This window comes from Podarcis tiliguerta, assembly GCF_965153285.1.
Source record: "Podarcis tiliguerta genome assembly, chromosome: 12".
Classification (NCBI taxonomy): domain Eukaryota; kingdom Metazoa; phylum Chordata; class Lepidosauria; order Squamata; family Lacertidae; genus Podarcis; species Podarcis tiliguerta.
In genome coordinates this window covers 29,796,938-29,816,680 of record NC_139545.1, presented here as the reverse complement: position 1 = coordinate 29,816,680, position 19,743 = coordinate 29,796,938, and the positions used below count along the sequence as shown (strand labels likewise).

Below are 19,743 nucleotides of genomic sequence, written 5' to 3'. Positions count from 1 at the left end.
TAGGGTGCTAGGCATAGCACAAAGGTACTGAGAGTATAAGAAACTGATTAACGACAAAATGCAAGTCTTCCATGAGCTTGTCGTGCCTAGCCAAAAGAGGCTATTATCTCTGTACTCCAAACACTAGCAAGTTCTCTTCCCGCCAGGCCAGAGTGCCACAACAAACAGTTCAGGAATTTAAGGCAATAATTAAGGCAAGCATTTGACTCAACATCTGTCTTTAGTTACAGGTGAACAACCCATAACTGACTTTAATGGAAGAAAAATAACGGGCTCACATCTACCACTGCTGCCAATGAGGACAACAGACTACTGGATGATCAGAAACAAGCTCTGGGTTTACACACTCCCTCCCTTCCCCTGGCTTCACTTTCAGTTTTGTGCTAACCACTGTTTATCCAAATTGGCAAAGTATGTTTTGCCTTTGCCCTCCAAACCAGCACTGGAAACCCATTTCAAAACTTTAACTTCCAGTTCTGGTTTGTGATAAGTCTGTGATAAACAGGAAACTGACAATAAAGCTACAAAAGGACTAGTAGGCAAGAAAGAGTATTGGGGATGGCTAACACTATGTAATTTTAGTCTGTGTCATTTACATGCTTCTCCCGTAATCCTATCCCATGTCCACATTCAGCTGCAATTTTTTTAAAACAACAACACAAAATCCTCTCAAAATACATATTTAAACACATACTTTAATACAGGTTAATATGCTCCCAAAATACATATTTAAACACCTTTTTTATACATTTCAGCTGTCAGGAGAGGCATTTCAACATTTGGACAAGTGTGAAATCTGGTGGATGGCACATTACTTCCCATCTGTGCATTACTGTGAAAAGTTCAAATCAGTGATTTCACTGAGGAATTTCCAAAGGGATCAAGTACCTCAAGAGACCACAGCTCATTTCCAGTTCTCCAAAACATGGTTTGGAGCATATTCTGCAAGCCACTGATATAAGGATCTACCGCTACATTGGTTGAAGTTGTTTGGAAGATCCATTTCTTAAACACTTTACTGGTAATGATCATTAGGGGGGGGGGGGGACTCCCAAGTAATAAATTCAATGTCAGTGGATTAAAAGGGCAGGTTTAGGTTTCATAAAGCAATATTTTAAATGATGGTGTTCCCTCATGGGACTCCCCCTGTAGCAGAGAAAGGAATTTCATCCACTTATTGTGGGCTGCAGCTAGGTAATGGATAAATACATTTCTGGTCTGTATCTCTTTTGCATCTCTTAATTCTGACATTAAACTGTGACTTTTAAATAACATTTTTTACAAATATGCATGCAAATTAATCTTCGAATATGTGTTTTTAATGTGATTTCTCTCCAAGTGCACATTTCTAAATGCATTTTATACTGAAACATGCTTTTCAAAAGCATTTTGTTGGGAGTTCTCAGCATCCAGGAGAGCTGAATCAGGCCAGCACGTATCACAATTTACAATATACACAATTCTCAAGCATCAGTCCCTACATCTTACTAGGTCCACTAGTAAGGGATTACCCAGGTGTGGGAGAAAGGTACTCCCTCAGAAGCTGCCATTTCACCAACTGATTACCTCTCAAGTCTGATGCTGCAGCTTCAGAAGTAACATGTACACCCTTCTCACCAAATGTTCCTTGGTTGCCTGTGGTAACCTGGCAACAGAGATGTTGCCACTTTCCCTAAGAATAAACTGTCTTTAGCCAGAGTTCATCTGCAACATAACCACACCAAATAGCAAAAGCTTTACGAAAGGTCATCTGCATGGAAATTCAACTCAATCTACAGACACAGGGGGCAAATGTAACAAAAGCTACAAGGAGCAACAAGGAGGGGATACTTTACAATCACCTCCAGATTATCAAACTAACTTAACCAGTGGTGGCCAAACCTGGCCCTCCATCTGTTTTGGGACTACAGTTCCCATCATCCCTGACCAATGGTCCTGTTAGCTAGGGATGGTGAGAGTTGTAGCCCAAAAACAGCTGGAGGGCCAAGTTTGGCCACCACTGAACTAAACCAAAAGTGGGGAACCTGTGGTTCTCAATCCATTGTTTGGCTCCAACTCCGATCAGTCCCAGCCAGCATGGTTAGAGGTGATCACAGTTGTAGTCCAACAACATCTGGCCACATGTTCCCCATCTATCGACAGATGAATTTTTAAAATCTATTTATTTATTTTTATCTAATTTTCATACTATTATCGGTTGAAAGCTAATACACAAGCTACTTAAACCAAAGCAGTACAGTCGTACCTTGGTTGTGGAACGGAATCCATTCCGGAAGTCCGTTCAACTTCAGAAAACGTTCAACAACCAAGGCATGGCTATTGATTGGCTGCAGGAAGCTGTAGGAAGTTCCTACATGCAATCGGAAGCCGCAGAAGCTGTGTCGGACATTCGGCTTCCAAAGAATGTTTGCAAACAGGAACACTCACTTCCAGGTTTGCGACATTTGGTAGCCAAAACGTTCAAGTTCGGGATCCAAGTTAGGATTGTACTGGTTTTTCTTTGTGGAAAGTAAGAAGATGGAAACTTCTGGATTAGAGATATAGTCTGACTTGGGTTTGAGTTTCCTACAACAACAACATCATCATCATCACCCCATGTTACAAATCCTCAAAGACCAGCACATCCACTGCCATTCCTGCAGATGTAAAGAAGTAGTAGAGCTGTGTGTCATCAGCAAATTGCTGAGAATGTACAACAAGACTCCGGATGACCAGTCAGTGGTTTCCTGTAGATGCTAAATAGCATGGGGGATGAGGTAAGAACCCTGAGAAATGCCACATTTGAAGACTCCACAAGGCTGTGTAGCACACCCCAAGCATCACCCTCTGGAAATGTTCATCCAGTTAGGCCTGGAACCACCTCAAAGTAGTGCTGCCCACCCCCAACTCAGACAGCCACTTCAGAAGGATACCACAGTTGATGGCATTGAAAGCTGCTGCGACGTCAAGGAGAGTTAACAGAGACATGTTTTCCCTGTCTCTTTCTTGACAGAGGAGATGCTCTCACAAGATCTCCTGCAAAATCTCGCAGGGCCACCCCCAGGCTTCCAGAGCCAGTGTGCCAAGAGTGCCTTGCCCAATAAGCAAGGCAGAGAGCTTTAAAGCTCTTATTGTGTTGGGAAAACCTTGCATGCATTTAATTTGCACAATTTCAACTGGCCATCCTTCAACCATGCCAGACTGAAATCACACAAGTAAAATATACGTAAGAGGCAATTGGTACTGTACTACTTGATGCAATTGTACTAATACTAGCTGCCAACAATAAGTGGCCAGTAAGATGATGCTTGGGTTTTTTAAATGTTAGGTTTGCCATGTACAGAAAAACAATGTTTTCTGCATAAAATGCTACAGCCACCCCTGCAGTAAAAGGCGGTAGCTATTTGGCAACAGGGACTATCCTGCAATACAGCATCTTGTTCTGTTTACAAAATCTAAAGCTGCCATTTATAAACTAATCACATAGATACTGGCCAGTTTCCCAGTGTCAACAATAATTTCCATTCCAGAAATGCTAAGCCATTTTGAAACATTAGTTTTCAATGTTATTTTATTTTACATGAATGCATCGAGTTCTTCAGGCACCCCTGATTTCCCCATATGGCTAACACCTAATTCTGCTATTTGGCTGCTAAGGCCCAACACCATTTAGCTGCTGTGCTATGGAAATATCACTGCAATAATACCATTCATGAGGGATAATGAAGGGGCAACTATTTTGATTTGTCATTTCACTGTAACAATGACATCCAGGGACATGCCTAGAGGAAGAACGAAATTGCATCCATTAAAAACATTTCTTGAGCATCATGAAAGGATAATATATACCCCCAGTGCAAGAAAAGGCAAGCAGCATAGTCAATAAAGCTGCCTTTTAGTCCAATTTAACACTTGGTGAAAAGGGGTGGGGGAATCACCACGTGTTCAACAAGGCTATCTATCTCTCCAGACACACCACCATTGATGTTCGTTTCTAATAAGAGTGCAAATGACCAACAGCAACCAAACTGGGAACTCCAAAAATGAACTGGAAGAATAAACAAAAAGCAACAAGGTAGACAAATAAAGATAGTCAATAGTCCTACATGTTCTAGACCCCTGAGTGACATGACCTTCTCTGCCTTTCCTATAGAGTTTGCATCCAGACATCCTCTCCCCATGTCCATGCACATACAGCTGTTTGTTTATCGCTTCCCTGGGATACAATCCTACACCTTTGTATGTGAACATTGCAACCACCATCCCAACCCATCAGCAACTTCCTTCCTGCCAGCATCCTAAGCAGCTGAGAATGACCCACATGGTTTTGTTACTCTCGCACACCCCACAGTGACACAGCATGATGGAGTTGTTCCTACACCACTGTGCACATGCAGAGGACCTTAGCAAGCTGCAATGTCAGGTATTTGTCTAAAGATGTAACACAGAGGGCAACATAATATGGCCCACCAGCACAACAGTTTCTGCTGTCATGTGCCCTGTGGATAGGTCTTGGCAAGGTCGGTCAGAGGTGGAGATGGAATGGGACAAAGGTGAAACATTGGATCTTGGGCAGGGTTTCTGTAGTCTGGGAGGTTCTAACCTAGGCACTGGGGAGAAGACAAGTGGGTTGTCAGGAGAGATGGCAAATGGCCCAGCTGCCAAAGTAGAGCAGCCTGACTTGACTCCAGTGGCACCCCGTCAGTGAAAAGTCCCACATTCCCAAGGGAGGCGCCTAAGACTAGACTGGACAGTGAGCCAGCCACACTGACTCCAGCTCCATCATCAAGGACACTGCAGTGACAGCACAAACAGACACAACCTACACATAGGAATGGCCACTTGCTTCCTTGCTCCCATGGCTCAGGAAGAAAACTGCAAATGACTGTGCCAACCCCACTCTTCAAACGGAGAGATCAGGGGGCATGTCAAGTGCTGGGACAAGACCTTAACTTATGCCTAACCATGCATCCTGGGGCTCTGCTGTGACTTCTTAACTGTGTAACCTGATTTGTGCTTGAGCACTGTACTGAATTCTAGAATAAAGCCATTAATAAAAATCTAGCTGAGAGTCCACCTACCAAGTCTGCAAGTGGCAGTCATGGCATCTGCTTTCAGGAAACTTACAACCGAACCCTGTCCCCCCCCCCCTCCCAAAAAAACGCATGTTCCCAGTGCCGCACACACAATTCAGTTGTTCTTTGTTCTGGCTGCCCTCTGTTCCTGCAGCCAAACCCTCTCCTTCACTTATTTACACCCAAAGCCCCCAGCTTGCCTGACATCCTCCCTAGCTTCCTCTCTTTGTTGCTTAGGGAACAGCTGATACAAATGCTAGTTCTGTAATTACCAACAATCCCAAGGGACTTGTTTCTACAAATTTTATTGCAATTCAATTTTGGAATTCAGACTCCTGGCATCTGGTTCCTTGCTTATTGCACCCAGAATCATACATATAGTCCAGAACACCCCTCAGAGCTTGAAGAAATTATGTGAGTTTATGTCTGCAATCTTTTAACGTTTGTTCTCAAGATCTCCCTGATTGTATTCGGTCACTGGCTCCAAACAGATTTTTCAGGTAAATCCAATACTGGGTGAATTGATGCCGATAGCCTACTTCTAGGATTACGGATGACCTCAGAACACCATTTAACCCGACCTGAAGATTCCATTTGCAAGTGGAGAAGGAAATACCCAACTCTGCTATATCTTTGCAATATCTGAAGGGTCTAATCACGCATATCCTGCCAACCTCCCACATAGAAGGGGCAAAATATAAAAGGCTCTGAAATTATGAGAACATAAGAAGAGCCTGCTGGATCAGGCCAATGGCCCATCTAATCCTGCTCAACCAGATGCCTGTGGGAAACCCGCAAGCAGGGCTCAAACACAAGAGCCCTCTCAGCCTCCTGCAGTTTCCAGCAAGTGATATTCAGAAGCATCACTGCCTCCAACCATCATGGCTAATAGCCAATGATAGCATTATCCTCCATGAATTTGTCTAGGCCTCTTTTAAAGCCATTTAAGTGGGTGACCATCATTGCCTCCCAGGGGAGTGACTGCCATAGTTTATGCACTGAATTTGTTTTCTATGTCCCGAATCTTCCAATAATCACTGTTGTTAGATGCCCATGAGTTCTAGTGCTATGAAAGAGGGAGAGAGAAACTTTTATCTATCCGCTTTCTCCATGCCATGCTTAATTCTATAAACTTCTATCATGTCCTCCTTGACTTGCCTTTTCTTTAAACTATAAGATTGTATGCACTGCAAGCTTTCCTCACTCCCCAAAGCTCAATGGGCTCAACCTCAAATAACTTAATTTGGTCTCATTGTGGTTTAAGCCCAAATTAAACCTCTTTATGTTTGGGTGCATTGTGAGTTAAAGCCACCTGAATAGAGACCTCCCCACCTTGAGCCTCCCCGCTATTCACTTTTCCCAGGATGCCCCGTATAGCAGCACAGAAGGTCTAGTGGAGTCTCAGTTTCCTCTCAGAGCCCCCCACTTCAAAACTGGAGAGGAAACAAAAGGCAGTGACAACCACCTTGAAAGCTAGCACTGGACCAACTCTGTGAGGAACCTGAGCTTCAAAGATGGGTTTGTGGTTTACTCAAAAGAAGGCTTAGAATGTTTGAACTAAGGAAGCTTAGTTCCACCTGGCTAGCCACCGTATATTAGATCAGCAGTCTGTCCCAAAGGATGCTAGTGAGCCATCAACTTCATGTTTTTACAGCACTGAACCAGGCCCTTTCTCCACCACTGACTCCAAAAAGTAACAGTTTGAAAGTCTCTTATCCCACAAGGTGAGCTATCAGTTCCTCAACAACTTCACCAGCTTTCACTGGCTATTAATTCATGAAATGCACATTTGGATTTGGATGCAAATCAAAGCAAAAACTTCCATGCCTATTTCAGCATTTCTTTTTGGCCACACAAACCATTCCCTTGCTGGTAGATTAAATCAGTGAAACTCCCAGTGTGTAGAAGGTTTCTTCTACATTGTTTTGAGTTGCTGAGTCATGGCCTTTGTTTAGGGCACTCAAAATGTTTTTCCCTCCTCCAGTGCACCCCTTCTCAATACTACAAAGATTAACATTTTTATTAGAAAGTAAAAGTGGCCCAGACACATAGAGCAGCGACTCTTGACATGTAAAAGTATGGGTAAATTTGCTATGGCTGCATAACAAACACCACATGTATTTAATGATGCTTTCCTGCTCTTTATAACAAAACATTGTATATTAAATACTAGCTTGCATAAAAGGTAATTTTATATATTTTCCACGTTGGTATAATGACTTTTTAAAAACACCCAAATATTAATGTAGACATTCATGGCAGATGAATTATTGCTCTAGCAACTTTTGGGTATAGAAGGGAACAATATATCCCATGGGAGTATTAATACAGAAGACCAATATATGGGGGGGGGGGGGAGTCAACCAAGGCATCTGACCTTTGCCCTACACCAGAAGATGTCCTTCACCCAGTGAGGAACATGATTAGACATCTTACATCTTCCAGAATATACAACATTATCAAGAATACAGAGTATTTATTATTATTATTATTATTATTGCATTTATTCAAAAATTAAAGTGTACATACAATCAATAAAACATTATTTATAATAACATAAAATAAAAAATAAAAATTTCACCATTGTGACTTCCCTCGACCTCAAGTCAACATCTTTTAGTAAGAATACAGAGTGTTTTAACTCCTTTTCTATGTCCCTCGCTGATATTTTTTGCAGAGGATTGTATTTTGGGCAAAATTTGTACAATGTTTTGGAAGTCTGCTAGCAATGTCAGCCATATAGGCTGTGGAGGGGGTGTGATGCACAAGGTCCGACCAACCTCAGAAATCTCCATGATAATTTTCTCATGTGCAGCAGTTCTACAATAACTCCCTTAGTTTTTGTTCTTTTGCTTCTGGCAGGAACACTCTGTGCCAACTGTCCATTAATATTACATATAAAGATGCATCTATCATCTATAAATGCATTGTGATTTTTGTGAAGATATGTGCTTCCTAGAGCCACAGAGTTGGAAGGCACCCCAAGCCTCTTCTAATCCAACCTCCTCCTGCCCACAGCCATCTCTGCATGGGCTCAAACCACCAAACTTCTGGTTAGCAGCCAGACGCACTGACCCATTTCACCACCGGAGCTGCCCTACACTTCTTCTCTGTATAATTATGCTTTATCTCTGATCAGATGGCATGCCATTGGATGCTGATCTGTGATCAAAGTAAATCAGAAGAAGAGGGGTCCAGAACATATTTCGCACAAGGGCCCACAACCAAGTATGGCCATCCCTGCCTGGTCGCACTGACATATTTTATAGAAGTGTGCTTGGCTGACTGGCTAAAGGATGGTTGCTGAGTTCTGAAGCACACGTGGCTCTCAAATGTTGAAAAGCACCTGCACCACAAAGGATAGTTTCTCAGCAAGGATTATCGCCTGGAGGTCATGCAACTGGAGGAGTCACGGAACACCTCTGGAAATTGCATGAAATCATTATATGTCCTTGTTACAAAATTAGCTGAAAGGGGCAAATGAGTAAAGTGTGAGCACACAGTTCAGCACGGGTTATGGATAGCTATCAGCCAGGGCAGAATTTATTTTCCTCCAGAAAACAAGCTCTAGATGTCAACTTCGGAGCTTCCTTCCCACCTGCCCCAACAGTTCAATGCAGAAGATAATACAGACTGAGTTATTTAGAAACCAGAAAAAGTGTAAAAGAGAAGGTCTATGGAGGACCACTATTTGGGGTGGGGGGGTGGGGGTGGGGAGACAAGCGTATATGACATGTAAATCAAAAAGTGGCACAGAACAAACATAATTTATAGCCATGTTCTGAATGCTAATCCTTTTCTAGCCCAAAATTATTCCCTGCTGTGTAAATGAGGCAGCATTATAATATTGATACATATACAGAATACAAATTGCATTGGGCTGCCCTCTGCACCTACAAAGTCTCAGCACTGAGATTTAAAATATAATTATTGCCTTCATTCTATATATAGGCATAGATCTTTAGCATTAAGTACCAGCCATTAAATTAAAGGAGTTATGCAGTAAATTGTAGGGTGGATCAGTTATTTTCTATAGACTGCTGCATTTTATCGGCTGCATTTTCTATAGAATGCTTCTGAATTAGTTTTGGCAAAGAATCACTACTCTGTTAAAACACACACGTTTATTAAGCAAGTAACCACAGAGCTGCATGCCTAGGGCTATGGCTTAAAAAATAATAATATTACACTGACCCATAGCTTTAATTGGGTGACACACAGTCTCCTAAATTTCCCAACAGTTCAATTAAAGGAAATAGCACAGGGTTACCATTAGGTTTGTACCGTTGTCATTGTCATTGATCTTTCAGAATCAGGGCAAAGAAGTGGAGGTGGAGGGCTTTCCTCCCCTTTCAAATGTCTCCTTCTAGTATTATGGGAAAAGCCTGCCTTCTAGTTGAATTGAATTCCCCTTTAATCTCATCCTTGAGCTGGTGGATAGATGCAGTCTTTAAAAATGCAGGATATCGGTGTAATTGTAAATTGATCTGTCTCTTTGGAAAACAGCCAAGAGTGTTCAACCAGCAAAAAGACCCAATCCCTGAAACTGTCCCTCACCCCCTCCCTAACTGCATAAGCCTATATACATGGTCTACTCAGAAGTAAGTCCCATTGAGTTCAATGGAGCTTACTCCCAGGTAAGGAGGAATAGGATTCCAACCACAATAAGACTTTTGGGTTGCTAAATCTTCTGAAATAACAATACCTGATGATGTATTCCTCACACTACTAGTAGTTCCTCACATTACTAGAGAGCTGACTGCGAGTCAGAAGGTGTTTTAAATTTTAAGATCTGCTCTCAGAAAGCTTGGGAGTGTCTTGGAAGCAAGAAGTAGGTTATAGGACTGTTTTAAGAAACACGGCAATGCCAGTAACCTACCACTAAAGGGCTAGAGATCAATGCAGCAGATTCACCTATAAAAACATTTATTTCTGTTGGAAAGTTGATAAAGAGACACAGTCATGACTGCAGAGTCTTTGGAATCAGACACATTATTCCTTAGTGCCACACTCAAGGAAATTCATCTGTCTATGGCGATGTTGAACCTATGTAGCCTATTTGCCATGGGCTCTTTGGTGATGAGATCTGGCAAGCCACGGGTTATTTCACCTAATCCATCATTAGCGTTCACGTGCCCTTTATGACATACAACAAACCTGGATTTAACAATCCTGCTCCTCCCGTGTGATGAATCTAAACGCATTTCACAATAGGGTAGACAGAAAGGCATGCAGGTTCTCTCACCTTTTCTTTGTGCATTTTTTTTTTTTTAACATTCTTGGGGAACCGCCGTTACTATTATTGTTATCGTTTTTTGCTCTCCCTTCCTAATCACTTAACGTACACTCTGTTAGCACAGGGCACAGAGCGATTAGAAAACAACAGTGAGGTTAAATCACCATGGTACAGCCTGGACAGCCATCTGTCATTAAATGTGTGCAAACTGATACTCTCCAAATAAAACAATCCGGGGTGGGAGGTGGGGGGGGGGGAGAACACATTCGACAAGAGCATCGATAACCACCGGTGCAACATTCAGCCAAAGGCAATGCAGCAATATATCCCTCTCCTCCACTTACCAGTCTTCCACAAATACACGGATGAAGTTTCAAATTCACTTTGCGCCTTAGCTCCCCGGATTCCAAACAGGAGAAGCACGAGAACTCCAATGCACTTGCTTGAAAGAGATGAAGCCCCTGGACCACCGATTAAAGCTGCGCTCTTCTCTCTCAGCCCCATGCCTTCCAGAAGCCTGCTTCAGTGTCAAAATCTGCCGCACAATGGGTAACCCTTGCGTGAGTAATTTCTTCCCCCCCTTTCAGAATGTCTTCACAGGGAGGGCAGAAGGGAAATGGCTTTCCAGCTATTCTGCATGCCAGTTGAAAAGGGGGGGGGGGGGACTGTTTAACACCAAGGAACAATAGAGCTCTTGCTTGCTGCTGCTGCTGCTGTTTCGGCTGCTGCTGCTACGATGGCAGCGGCTGCTGCTGGTACTGTGGATGTTACTTCACTCTTCCCCATTCAGTGGGTAGTAGCAGTTTCCATCAGCTGAGAGAGAGACAGCTGTCCACAGGGGGCTCCAGCTGACTGAGCAGGTTATCTTGGTCTGGGAGGCAGCAGCAGTCATTTACACCAGCTGGAGGGAGAGGGGAGAGAGAAAGAGAGTGAAACAGTGGAGGGGAGGGGAGAGAAGATCAAGGGAGGGAGGGAGAAGGCAAGAGGGGGAAGGAACACAAATAGCAAATAACCGAATGCTGTAATCACATGCATGCAACCAATTGCAAGATACTGTTGTTTCTTTTTGCACGTCTATCGGAAGAATATCTATATTCAAGACTATCCAATAAAAATATTATCATTAAACAAAAAACCATTCCGGAGCATGTTTGAGACAAGCAGGTAGCAACTGTTCAGCCCCAATTATTTTCCTGCTCCTTTAAAGCAAGTTGCCAGCATGCAATTCCCACTTAGTAGAAGAGCTGACAGGATGGATGATGTTGTTGAAGAGAATCATGACTTTGAGAACAGCAAATGTGGTGAATTAAGCATACTTATCGACAATCAGGATGCTGATGCACAAACTGAACACACGGTAAAGACTGGTGGGGATACTTAGACATGCAACTGATTAAATTGTCCCTTAATATTCATGTAAGAAGGGTCATACAGCTGCAATATTATACTGTCCGGTGGTGTTTTTCTGTCTCAAGTTACATACCCATTCCACTTATATCTGGGTGCAAGGAAGGAATTAAAGGACTAAAGCATCTCATTAAAAATCAGAATGAATTTCATTAATCCTTTAACTGTGCATCTAAGAAAAGCAGCCATTCTAAAATTTTTGTTTATCAAAATGTTTTTATGACAGTAATTTCTTTTTATGAAAAGTAATTCTGAGTTGCAATTACCTCAAAGTGTGTTTTTAAGCATGAATGTGTTAGTAGGCTGTACCATGCGGGGGGCGGGGGGGGGGCGGAATAGGACAAAAAGTGTCTTAACACTTTGCTTGCTGTAAAGTCATACTCAGAGTAGGCCTATGCACTTAAGTGAATCATGATGACTAACATAAATGCATTGATTTCAGTAGGTCTACTCCTGTGTTTGACTTGATCGGGTACCGAGAGAGCATTGTTTTAAATTCACCCCAATGAGCTAGAACAAAAGACAATGCTGGTTTATGTTCCTGCATACATCCAGAAATGCAAAGGCCTAGAAGTAGTGTTCTGAGAAGAGGTATTGTAAAGACTAAAACCAAAAAGCATTCTAGCAGCAGAGCAACCGGGGAGTTTTAAATGATGACGCTACTGCAGTTGAAAGAGAAAGCCTTAACCAAGCCTCTCTGGGGAACTCTGTCATTTGCCAGAATCCTTCCCATGCTCAGCCTCTTCCACAGGCATTGGGTTTGAAAAGCAGCCTTGATCAAATAATTCCCAGGTCCTCATCCATTTAAATATTCTGACATCAGAGCAAATTAGCAATGTTGAAGGTTGCAAATTTGTCTTTGTTTACTTTCCACTCTGTTTCGCCTCTAAGAGGGAATTAAAGGCTCAGGAAGCCCTGGCGCTGTGTGAGGCTGTGATTAAGAGAGATAAGCAAGTGTGGATTACCGTTCCTCAGCTGTTGAAAAAGCGGCAACAATCAGGAGATTATGGGTTGATAAGGGATACATAGAAAGCTGTGAGCCTAACAAATTTATAGCATCCATTTCTGACGGAGGGCTAGGGCTCACAGCACCAGGTAAGGTATATAGTCAAAAATGGGACACACTTGGTAGTGTCACTTATATGTCTCGTGTTCATTTCACAGCCAAGAAGCTAAGCACCCACCATCATCAACAAAGCATTTATAATCCAGTAACTGGTTGCAAAACCTCTGTGGGTGCATTTATGTGTGCCTGCATATCAACATTTGTATCTGAATTAATAAAACCTGCATAGTTTTAAAAGGGGTGTCTTTTCATTTGAAAGCATTTTCTCTTAAGTAAAAACTGCCATTTGACTTCACAAATCAAATTTGGCTGCAGCCCAGTTTCTTTGATAAATACATGAATACCTGAACTCACAAATACGTGAAGTTGAGGCTTGTGGCAGTTATGAATTGTGCTTTTCTCTACTTTGAATCAGAGCTTTTGAATGTAAGAGGAAAAATGTATCTCAGCAGGGAACGCTGAAGTAGGAACAAGTTACTAGGGTTCACAAGGTTGCATGAGATGAGGGGTGACGAGGCAGAATTAAAATAAAATTTGGTTATTTGAAGCAATGCACGGATTGACACCTCTGTTAGTCACCTCTGTTATTAACATACTTTTCATGGCATTAATCCAAAGCATTTTCAGGCCATGGGCTCTGCATCTCCTAGTGGGTTCTGCATCTCTTACTTTAAAAAGTAGCCATTCGTACAACAAGCCAATTGCAAAAGCTGAGTCACCTTCAGAAAAACTTCCATATCAGGGTGGAGAATCTATGGCCTTTGAAATGTTACTGGACTCCAACTCCCATCAGCCCCAGACAGGAAGCTCAATGATCAAAGAGGGTGGGAGTTGTAATCTAGCAACATCTGGGTAGGGCCACACGTTCCTGAATGTGTCTAATTGGCTGTTTAGATCACAGTCTATTTAGTCATTTCAGAGGGGGGAAATCTGTCTGTATTATAAAAATTGAATTCATATGCACAGCTCTGTCATTCAAACTTCCCCCAACCTGGTGCCTTGCAGATATTTGGGACTACAACTCTCATCAAACTTAGTAAATACGGTCAATGATCAGGGATGGTGGGAGCTATCATCCAAAAACATCTGGAGGGCACCAGATTGGAGAAAGCTATTCTGTATTTTTCAAAAAATGAAAAGGAGAAACCATGACAAGGATTATGGACAACAACAATAGCTAAGAGTTCTTTCCAGAGCACCTTATTTACCCATCCTCATCTTTGATTAATCTTTTAATATATATCTGGATTTGCACATGGAACACATGGCATACTTCCCAAACTTGAAAGATGACACCAACATAGCTGCTTGGCTAGCCAGACAGATCTGATGCAGGGGAAGAGGCTGGGGGAAAAATCCCTTTACAAAGGCCACACAATGCCCATGACATTCACTGAAACAACAGAAGTAATTAGACACCCAACACTTAAATACAGCCGCTGGTTATGTAGCTGCTAATGTCACAAACCATTCTTCTCACCAAGTCAATTTTTATAACAGAGGTGCTATTGGTCAAAATGCATATCTAGAACAGAAGATGCATCCCAAAGATCCTTCCTAATAAAGAAATGTAGCCCATAGGGACAACATAATAGCCCATAGCACAACAGAATCTGTCTACATTAGTTCTGAGCTGAAATGGGAGGTGCACATTGCATGAACGCTTTGTTTCTGTGAAATATACCTCCCTTCTCATCCATTTTTCACACAGCTTTGCAAAAGGGAAGAATACCATTTCCAATGAGGCAGAGGTTGGACGAGCAGGGAATGCATCTTATTGCTGGGCACATTCCTACCTAGAGATACCAGGGACTGAATCTTGGACTTCATGCATGCAAAGTCAATGTTCTGCCAGGGAGATATGGCCCTTCCCCAAAGGATGACCCACTCTCAGCAGCTGGAGTTCTTCTTCCTGTTGCAACTATAGAGGGATGTTGTCTCCACAGACAGCTCAAGTCTTATGCAGGCTGATAAGACCCAAAGGAACTGACTGTGTTTTTAAAGGATCCAAGCACCCACTGGTTTTTGCAAGTTCAGGAAGTCTGAAGTGCTATTGGGGACCTGCCTTCTGAGACTGAGCCAACCACAAAAATTGTTGTATCCATTCCTGAATCTAATGTGCTTTCAACAAATTTACATTTTAAAAATCCCAAATAAAACAAAGTTGCACACAAGTCAGGCTTTGACAACCATACCTTATGGAAGTTTACATGAGCTGAAGCTAGTCCAAACCTATAAACCTATGATGCAGCATAAGCTAACATTTTCATATATATTAGATGCCTTCACTTAACTGATCGTGTTGTTGAATGAATTGCCATGAAATTTGAACATGGCAGCATTCAAACTGGCAGCCACACAAACCCACTGCTCAAGATCAGAATGCAGGACTGCAAAAATGAATGTCCAGTTTTTACATCATTAAAAATAAAATGCTTACATTCTTCAGTCATATAGGTACAAATCCATGTCTCATTGTTGCTTCCAGTTTGACTGACGAGCCAAATTCTTTCTTTAGAAACCGTCTACAAAATGAAAAGATTACAGGCTAGGACAACTCCTATTTTTGAAAGTAAATCATGACCTGTTCTCTTTCATACTAGGAGTGACTAGGAATGCAACCTTGTGCTGGCCTGCCCCAGCATCCCATTGTGACATCATACTGTGTTTTAACCTCACTGTCCAATGAGCAGCAGCTCAACTCCATAATTTGCTTTGTTTCATAACAACAATTCCTTGTGGTTGAACAGCCAACTGCCTTTGAAGTAAGGTATATTTTAGACACATTCGAGATGTTGCCGGAAACCACGATTGCTGCCACCATTTTGGATGCTCCTACAGTATTCTGGCCATTTGTAAATCCTCATTCCAGATGTTTTAAGATGCACTGCATGCCTAGGTATCATATGTCCTATGCTTAAAACAGCCAAGATTTAAGTATCCAGTTAACACACAACTTAAAGCTCCAAAGCAACAGTGCTGGTTACAGACAAACAAGAAGACAGTGTGGTTTAGTGGCTAGAGTATCAGACTACTACCAGGGTTCAAGCCCTGACTCAGTCATGAAGGTTATTGGGTGACCCTTGGGCTAGTCACTATTTCCTTGCCCTACCTTGCAGCGTAACTGTAAAGATAAAATGGGATGAAGGAGAACCACATATGCCACTCTGAGTGCCTTGGGAGGAAAGGCAGGGCAGAAACGTAATAATAAATATATAAATAAAATATGGTTGCTACTAAGACCAAGCTTAAATGGTTCCTGTATTTCAGTAACATTTTTTGCTGTTCTAAACAAATACAACCATTTCAACCATTTTTCAGCAAAAAGTATTCACCTCTTCCTTTACATTGTCCCCACCCATCCCTCTCTTACACACTCAACTTGTTTCATATGGCTCCAGTGACATCATGACATAGCCATATATGATTGGCTACATCATGTTCTGATGTCTTCACATCAACTATGTGGTCCTTCATGGACCCTGCTCTTAACTGTTCTAATTTACCCTTACGGGTGTCACCATGCGGCTGTAGCCAAATGTTGATATGTCATCCCAACTCAGTACTGCTGCCAGCACTGAGGGGGCAGTTGGCAATGTGCCCTTGGGGTAGGGTGGGGGAAGGCACACACCACTGTGACCACTGCCCCCCCACCTTGGCTGCTCTACTTTCTCTCCCCCCAGCTGCCTCCACCTCATTTTCTTCTCTTCCTTTCCATGTTGCTCTAGGCACTCTGCTCCCCCATCTCAACCCACCCAATATGACCATGGCCTCTCCATGTTCTCCTCCACACCACCACCACCACTGCAAGCATGTTGCAAAGAATTTGACTGCTTGCACCTACACACTCTACAAGGTGGCCCTTTCCAGTTATGCTGGCAGAATTTTAAAAGGCAAGCTCAAAATGAAGCAAGCAAGAGCTCTCACTTCAAGTTGCTGAAGACTGGAAATAAAGGGGGTGCACTTCTTAAGAGAGAGTGGAACAGAGCTCCACCACTGCCTCACTTCCACCAGCCTTCCTCCTATGTGCCCAGAGGCATTCTAGGAATTTCCCTCTCACTGAATGGCTCAGGTGACCACCCTATGTGTTTATTTGGAATAAGTCCTGTTGAACTCAGTGGGGCTAGAGAGGCTCGTCCACATTCCCGCTTGCCCCCAGGAAAACTTGCTGTTTACTGCCAAATCGGAGCAAACACCAATTGGGTTTTATTCAGATAGATGTCTGCTCTGATTTAGCTCTAAAGAGCAGTTTTTTGGGGGGAGGGTGCAGTGGCACAAAGGCAAAAATCGCTCAGACCCATGCCTCAAAAGCATCATAGAAATGGAAAACTGCTTGGATCCATGCTTTTGTGAGATGGAGCAAGCGGAATTCGGGAAGAGCCCTTAGTTCCAGGGGAATAGGGCATAGGATCAGATTGTGATGCACTTAACAAGAATCACATTTATTCATGTTTATCCTAAACATGTTTACTCAAATGTAAGTCCTACTGAGTCCATTACTTCCAAGTATATCCAGGATGGCAGCCTTAATTGAACACCCAGTGAAAATACTGAGCATGGCTTTCTTCGTATTTCAGGCATTATGTATTTCCAAGTAATTCTAGTCTATTAATGCCACATAGTTTGTATAGATGTTATCAAATTATGCAGAAAAGTAAAAAGTGGGGGTGAATTTTTAATAACACTACTAATGTATTTTAAGCCTGAAAACACTTCATTGTTATTGTGAGTTTTCAGAACATAGTAAATTCTCCAGTAAATTCCCAAACTAAGAGATGTAAACTGAAAATAACAAAAGCCAGCCTTTCAAGAGGTGCAGTGCATGTGGCCTCTAGGTGTCATTCTTCACCATGTTTAGTCCATAGCCTTCAGTGGGCTCCTCATTACTTTATGTATCAAGTGAAGATTATTGTTTGAGGAGGTGAAGCATTTTCTTCTAATTTCCCACCCATTGTTTACTAAAGAAGATAAATTTGCCCTGCATTGTTAGAATATTCATAACAAGAGCTCTGGCAACATTAATAAATTAAAAGTAGATGGTAGATTTTTCTTCTTCTTCCAGTCTTCAGATTCCCTTGAGCAGAGATCAGCCCAAGCCAAAGATAATAAAGTATTCATACAAAAAATTAACTATTCATGTGTGGTCCACACAAACTGGACACCTTGGTTCTCCCATAAGGTGGCAGTTCTGGAAAACTGCAAATTCTAACAGGTACATTATACAGTTGTACCTTGCATCCCGAATGCCTTGCAAGTCGAACGTTTTGGCTCCCGAACACCGCAAACCCAGAAGTGAGTGTTCCGGTTTGCAAACGTTCTTTGGACCCCGAATGTCTGCTGTGGCTTCCAATTGGCTGCAGGAGCTTCCTGCAGCCAATCGGAAGCTGCACCTTGGTTTCCAAACGTTTTGGAAGTCAAACGGACTTCCGGAATGGATTCCGTTCGACTTCCGAGGTACCACTGTAAAGGAGGTCATGTTGTCCTCTTTGCTTCGGTTCAAATATGGTTCTGGACTCTATGATGCTTGCTAGCAGGTAGTATCTGGTTTATTACTGAGAAATATGGAGTCCCTGAACTCTGATGCCTTCTTGCTTGCCTGGATGAAGGGTGCGGCGGGGGGGTGTATAGAAAATACGCTATTGTACAAAGATAAAAAGTGCTGCATCCACTTTTGCCTCTGGCCACACCCACCAGTGGCATGTGTGTGCCCTGCAGAAGGTTACCCACAAGGGGATGCAGTCTTTGGGCTAAAAAGAAGATAGGAATCCATGATCTAATTATAGGACTTTCTTTTATACTGTATTGGATTGAATCCAGACTAACAGTGCAATCTTATGTATGTCTACTCAGATTTCAACATGGCTTACTCCCAAGTAAGTGAATGCAAAATTGCAGTCTATGTTTCCGAACCTATGCACCATTGAGCACAATGGGACAAAACAATCAATGGAAACAAAGTGGAACCAACTGGATCTGGATCCAACCCACTGCCACTATTATATACTGATCATTTGTTTGCTGAGTTTGCATCCTGCCTTTCCACCAAACTATGCTCATTGTTTGCGTCCTTAGCAGAGCACAGGGACGTTATACTGTCCCATGATAGATCAAATGAACCTTAAGAAGGCAAAAGGGATGCAAATTAGTACTACTGCAGATCCCTGTAATGACAGCAGACATCATTACTGGTTTAAATATAGCACTATTATGCTTCTCTTGCTGGCACATAGTCAGAGAAGCTTTCTAATGAATTGGTAGTGGGAGCCCTGGCAATTTGGGGAGTTCATCCCTTGAGATACAGAAGATAACCTTGGTCATAACATGTCACCGTTGCTTCTGAACATTTTCTGGAGAGCGTAAATTTATTCTTTGTGGTGCCACTCAGTGAAGCAAGGTAGCTTTCTCCATTACACAGAGATGATACGAGTAAAAGGGTGATGAATGTTCATTATGATCGCTGCGCTGCTCAAGTAATGCTTGAATTTGCTGAGTAGCACCAGCCGCAGAATTCGCCGGTCACAAACCTATCATCACTATCTAGCTGCGAAAATGAATGGCAAAGGAAAGCGACATAAATATGAAAGGGCAAGTTGACAATTTGTCATCAGCACTGATGTATGAATGTAAAGCATAAAATACTAGAGAAAACTTCATATTTATATCAAAGGATACATATCCATCAAGGTAAATGCTAACTTCATTCTGGAACTCAGATAGGAAGGACCACCCCGTGCCCTTTCTCCAACTCTTCCTGATAAATATTGGAAGGGGGGGATGAGAAATAAGATGTGTGTGTTTCTGCTGCACTCTGTTTATGCAATAGGATAATGTGGAAATCCAAACATACAGGTTTCCTATACTACACCCAACATTCTCCTCTTCCGCCTTTCCACATATTCTACTTCAGACACAAGCACTTCCATTATTTTGAACACTAGGGATGATTCCTTCTTAGAAAGCTCAAAGTTTCCCATAATGGG

At 42.4% G+C, this 19,743-nt stretch overlaps 1 protein-coding gene across 13 annotated transcripts in view; it reads right to left on the bottom strand.

Moving 5' to 3' along the window:
* THSD7A (thrombospondin type 1 domain containing 7A) overlaps positions 1–19,743 on the bottom strand; it is a 281,259-nt gene that overhangs the window by 214,557 nt on the left and 46,959 nt on the right. For 8 of the 13 annotated variants that reach the window (XM_083405309.1, XM_083405304.1, XM_083405301.1 and 5 more), the window contains one exon: positions 10,635–11,191. In XM_083405309.1, coding sequence (XP_083261435.1) covers positions 10,635–10,794 — 160 coding nt within the window. In that variant the 5' untranslated portion in view covers positions 10,795–11,191. Of the gene's footprint in view, positions 1–10,634; positions 11,192–15,203; positions 15,386–16,098; positions 16,157–19,743 lie in introns of those variants that run through there. The other 5 variants (XM_083405306.1, XM_083405312.1, XM_083405308.1 and 2 more) reach the window with 4 other exon arrangements.